This window comes from Grammomys surdaster, unplaced genomic scaffold (genome assembly GCF_004785775.1).
Source record: "Grammomys surdaster isolate TR1022 unplaced genomic scaffold, NIH_TR_1.0 126660, whole genome shotgun sequence".
NCBI classification, from domain to species: domain Eukaryota; kingdom Metazoa; phylum Chordata; class Mammalia; order Rodentia; family Muridae; genus Grammomys; species Grammomys surdaster.
In genome coordinates this window covers 3,217,721-3,221,882 of record NW_021621449.1, presented here as the reverse complement: position 1 = coordinate 3,221,882, position 4,162 = coordinate 3,217,721, and the positions used below count along the sequence as shown (strand labels likewise).

Genomic DNA, 4,162 nt, shown 5'->3' with positions numbered 1-4,162 from the left:
CTGTGTGTGTATGCCAGTGAGTGTATGTATACATGTATGTGTGTGTGGATGTGTGTATGCATGTGTGTTTGTGTGACAATGCATGTATGTGTATGTGCATGTATGTATACGTGTATGTGTGCATTTGTGTGTGTTTGTATGTGTGTGTATGCATGTGTGTATGCATTTGTGTGGGGGTGTATGCATGTGTGTGGGTGTGGGTGTGTAGAAACAGATATGTGTCGTAAAAGCAGAAGGGAAGACTATTTCAGAAAGGGAAGGAGATGATCAAGAGAGCAAGGAGGGAGGATGGGGTAAGGTTAGGGATATACACAAGGGAAAATGATGTCTGTATAAAATGCCATAATGAATCAAATGATTGGTTTACAAGCTAGCAAAAAAAAATTTAAAAATAAAATTCTCTCAGAAATAGTATAGACCCTGTAACTCTAGTAACAGAGCTTGCATTCAGCATGTACAAAGTCCTGCTTCCTGTCCCCAGGATGGATGGACACTCAACTCAAACTCCCCTTCAAGATAAAACTATCCCCCAAATACAAATTAATACCTAAAAGTTATGACATATTGTTAAATAAACAGAAACCCAAGTAATAAATAACATTATTTTCACAGGTACCATATCATTTTACATAGTCAAAAATATGCAATAGAACTCAGACTTTCTCTAAGGACAGTATCCAGAACTCATTTCTTTGCCCCGTACAAGGCAACAAGCCCTTCAAAGTTACTTTACAGACAATTCAACTTGCTAGATTGTCTCCTGTCTCACACCCAGCCCCTCAGACAGACAGAACCAACCTCCCCCAGGCCTTGTTCAGAAACACTTTCTTTCACCTCACCATTAGCTTAGACCACCAGAAAATGAGGATGTATTGTTCTGGAGGTGCCGGAAGATTTACCTGAAGATGAGTCTGAGACGGTACATGAAGACGAGTCTGAGATGATGCCTGAGGAAATAGGTTGATTTTTGAAGTTCACATCAGTATAAATGTTTGGTAATGCCATACTGAGAAGAGACCTACTTTCTTCAGAGAACCTGTGTCAGTCTTAATATATTTTATGTAAACAAGAAATAAACATGGTAAGAAATTATCCAGCATCAAGGAGAAGGTACAGAGGCACTAAACGGGCAAGTACCTCTGAGAGTACAGCATGGAAATTTAAAACCACAGGGTGGAACTCTCTGGGCCACAGAGGTCCGATCCCCACAACCAGAAAAACAGAATCGCAAGCTTCAAACGCGTTCGTCATGGATATGCAAACACTGTGAAAAGTGGCCTGAACAGGGAAGAGGAAGAAATAGGAAGGAAAGGAAAAAGAGGAACCTGGCATTAGAGAAGTCTGCCCTGAAACCCGTGCTCTCAGCACTCTGCAGCAGAGTTTGGGCACTTCCACACGCAAACGCGATTTCTACAGCCAACACAAGCTAATAGCTGCTTATACGTAGACATCGCTCCATTCACTTTAGCCAAACAGCCAAGTTCTGAGCATAGCATTCTAAGAGGCTCCTTGACCTCGGCACCTTCCTGGCTCTATAGAATGTACATCACTGTAAGACAGGGCAGATTTCCTAAGTCTCTTGAGCTCTCAAAGTCTGCAACCTGTGTTCCTTCATCTTGGGAGTGAGGACCTCCTAAAAACCAAGCCAAAGCCTTGGGATGGCTCTGGACTTTCTCTTCTGCTGTGTCAAGCACCCACCTCTTCTAGCGGTTCTTCTGCTTTCTCCAGATTATTCCCCAGCAGACCCTGGAGACTGGCAGACTGTGCCTAGCTGCCATCTTCCATCTTCACTCACGCTATGTGCTGCTTTTTAGAGTTTCCCTGGCCCGACACACACGCGCACACACACACACACACACATGCACACAGTCGCACACACACACGGGCACACACACATACACACACGCGTGCGCACGCGCACACGCACACACATCCCCAATGCCCCTGGTGCATGCGCCCCACACAGAGGCTGAGATCAATTCTCCCCAGTGTCTCAAGTTTGCTCTGCATCTTCTCAAAAACATGAGGGGCACAAGGCACTGGGAGATTAAACCTTATGTGTCTTCCCTGCAGAGTCAACACAGTTCTTAACAACTCAGGAATAGGAGGAAGATATGCTTCATCAAGCATGGCTGTGAAGTACGGGTACGCACACACACACACATACACACACACGCACACTCACACATGAACCCATGCGCACTTGCCTGGAACACAACACACATACCACAGTGTGGAGACGCTGCGGGGCTGGAGAGAACAGTTCTTCCTTTAGCAATGTGGCAAAGTTGTAATAGACAAGATAGGCCACAGAAAAATCTCAGAATTAGATACCTGAGGAGTGGCAGGAGAAAAAGGCCAAATGCTAGGAAATCCACAGCATTCTTAGAATATCTGAAGGATCAGAATCCAACATTAGGTAATTTAAACTGAGTGTGTGAAATATTTTAAAAGATATCCAATAACTAGCTCAGAATAAACCAATGGACCTTCCACCAAGCCAAGGGAGGCCTAGCCCTGGGAGGAACTTATCAGCATCCACCCAAGGAGGCAGTGATGGATGGTTAGGCACAAGGGGTCATTGTTTGACTGTGAGTCTCTGCATCTGTATCTATCTGTTTCTGGATGAAGCATCTCAGAAGACAGTTATGCTAGGCTCCTGTCTGCAAGCATAGCAGAGGATCATTAATAGCGTCAGGGGTTGCCTCTCTCCCATGGATTGGGTCTCAAGTTAGGCCAGTAATTGTTTAGCCATTCCCTCGATCTCTGTTCCATCTTTATCCCTGCACACATTGTAGGCAGGACAAATTTGGGGTTGAAGATTTTATGGCTGTGCTGGTGTCTTCCTCCCCCCACTGGCTACAAGAGGTGAGCACTTCAGATGCCATACGCCCCATTGCTAGGAGTCTGAGCTAGGGCCACCCCCATAGACTCCCAGGAGCCTCCCTCACCCCAAGTCTTCAGCTGGTCCCAGAGATGCTCCCCACATATTTCTGTTCTCTCACCCAACCCCACTCCACACACACCTGATCTGCATCTTTATTTTCTCCTAACCCCCTCCCCTTCCAGTTCCCTCTCCACTACCCCAGATGTCTATCTTATTTCTCCTTCTCAGTGAGATTCAAGTAATCTCTCTTGGGCACTCCTTGTTACTCAGCTTCTTTGGGTCTGTGGATTGTAGCGTGGATATCCTGTATTTTATAGCTAATATCCGCTTACAAGTGAATATATGCCATGCATGTCTTTCTGGGTCTAAGTTACTTCACTCAAGATGATATTTTCTAGCTCCATCCCTTTGCTGGTAAATTTCATGATGGCCCTGTTTTAATAGCTGAGTAGTATTCCATTGTGTAAATACACATTTTCTTTATCCATTCTTGGGTTAAGGGACATCTAGATTGTCTCCAGTTTCTGGCTATTATAAATAAAATGGCTACAAACAAAGTTGAGCAAATGTCCTTGTGGTATGGTGGGGCATCTTCTAGGTATATGTCCAGGAGTGGTATAGCAGGGTCTTGAGGTAGAACTATTCCCATTTTCTGAGAAATTGCCAGATTGATTTCCAAATAGTTTTACAAGTTTACATTACCACAAGTAATGGAGAAGTATCCCCCTTGCTCCACATCCTTGCCAGCATGTGCTACCACTTGAGTTCTTGAGTTCTGATGGGTATAAAATGGAATCTCAGAGTCATATTGATGACTAAAGACTTGAACATTTCTTTAAGTGCTTCTTGGCCATTAGAGATTTCTATTGAGAAGTCTCTGTTTTGCTCTGTACTGCATTTTTTAATTGAGTTACTTGGGTTGCTGGTGTTCAATTTCTTGAGTTTTTTTTTAAGATATTTTGGATATTAATCCTCTGTTGGATGTAGAGTTGATGAAGATCTTTTCCCATTCTGTAGGCTGCCATTTTGCCCTATCAGTAGTGCCCTTTGCCTTACAGAAGCTTTTTAGTTTCATGAGGTCTCATTTATTAAGTGTTGATCTTAGTGTCTGAGCTGTTGGTGTCCTGTTTAGGAAGTTGTCTCCTCTGTCAGCACATTCAAAGCTATTCCCCACTTTCTCTTTTATTAGATATAGTGTATCTGGTTTTATGTTGAGGCCTTTGATCCACTTAGAATTGTGTTTTGTGCAGGGTGATAGATATGGATCTCTTTGCA

The 4,162-nt window shown here is 43.7% G+C and overlaps 1 protein-coding gene across 3 annotated transcripts in view; it reads right to left on the bottom strand.

Moving 5' to 3' along the window:
* The window catches only part of LOC114615374 (C-type lectin domain family 4 member A-like), a 12,328-nt gene extending 11,064 nt beyond the window's left edge, over window positions 1-1,264 (bottom strand). For 2 of the 3 annotated variants that reach the window (XM_028761109.1, XM_028761111.1), the window contains exon 1: window positions 900-1,131. In XM_028761109.1, coding sequence (XP_028616942.1) covers window positions 900-1,005 — 106 coding nt within the window. In that variant the 5' untranslated portion in view covers window positions 1,006-1,131. The other variant, XM_028761110.1, reaches the window with a different exon arrangement.
* Window positions 1,265-4,162: the final 2,898 nt, after the last annotated feature.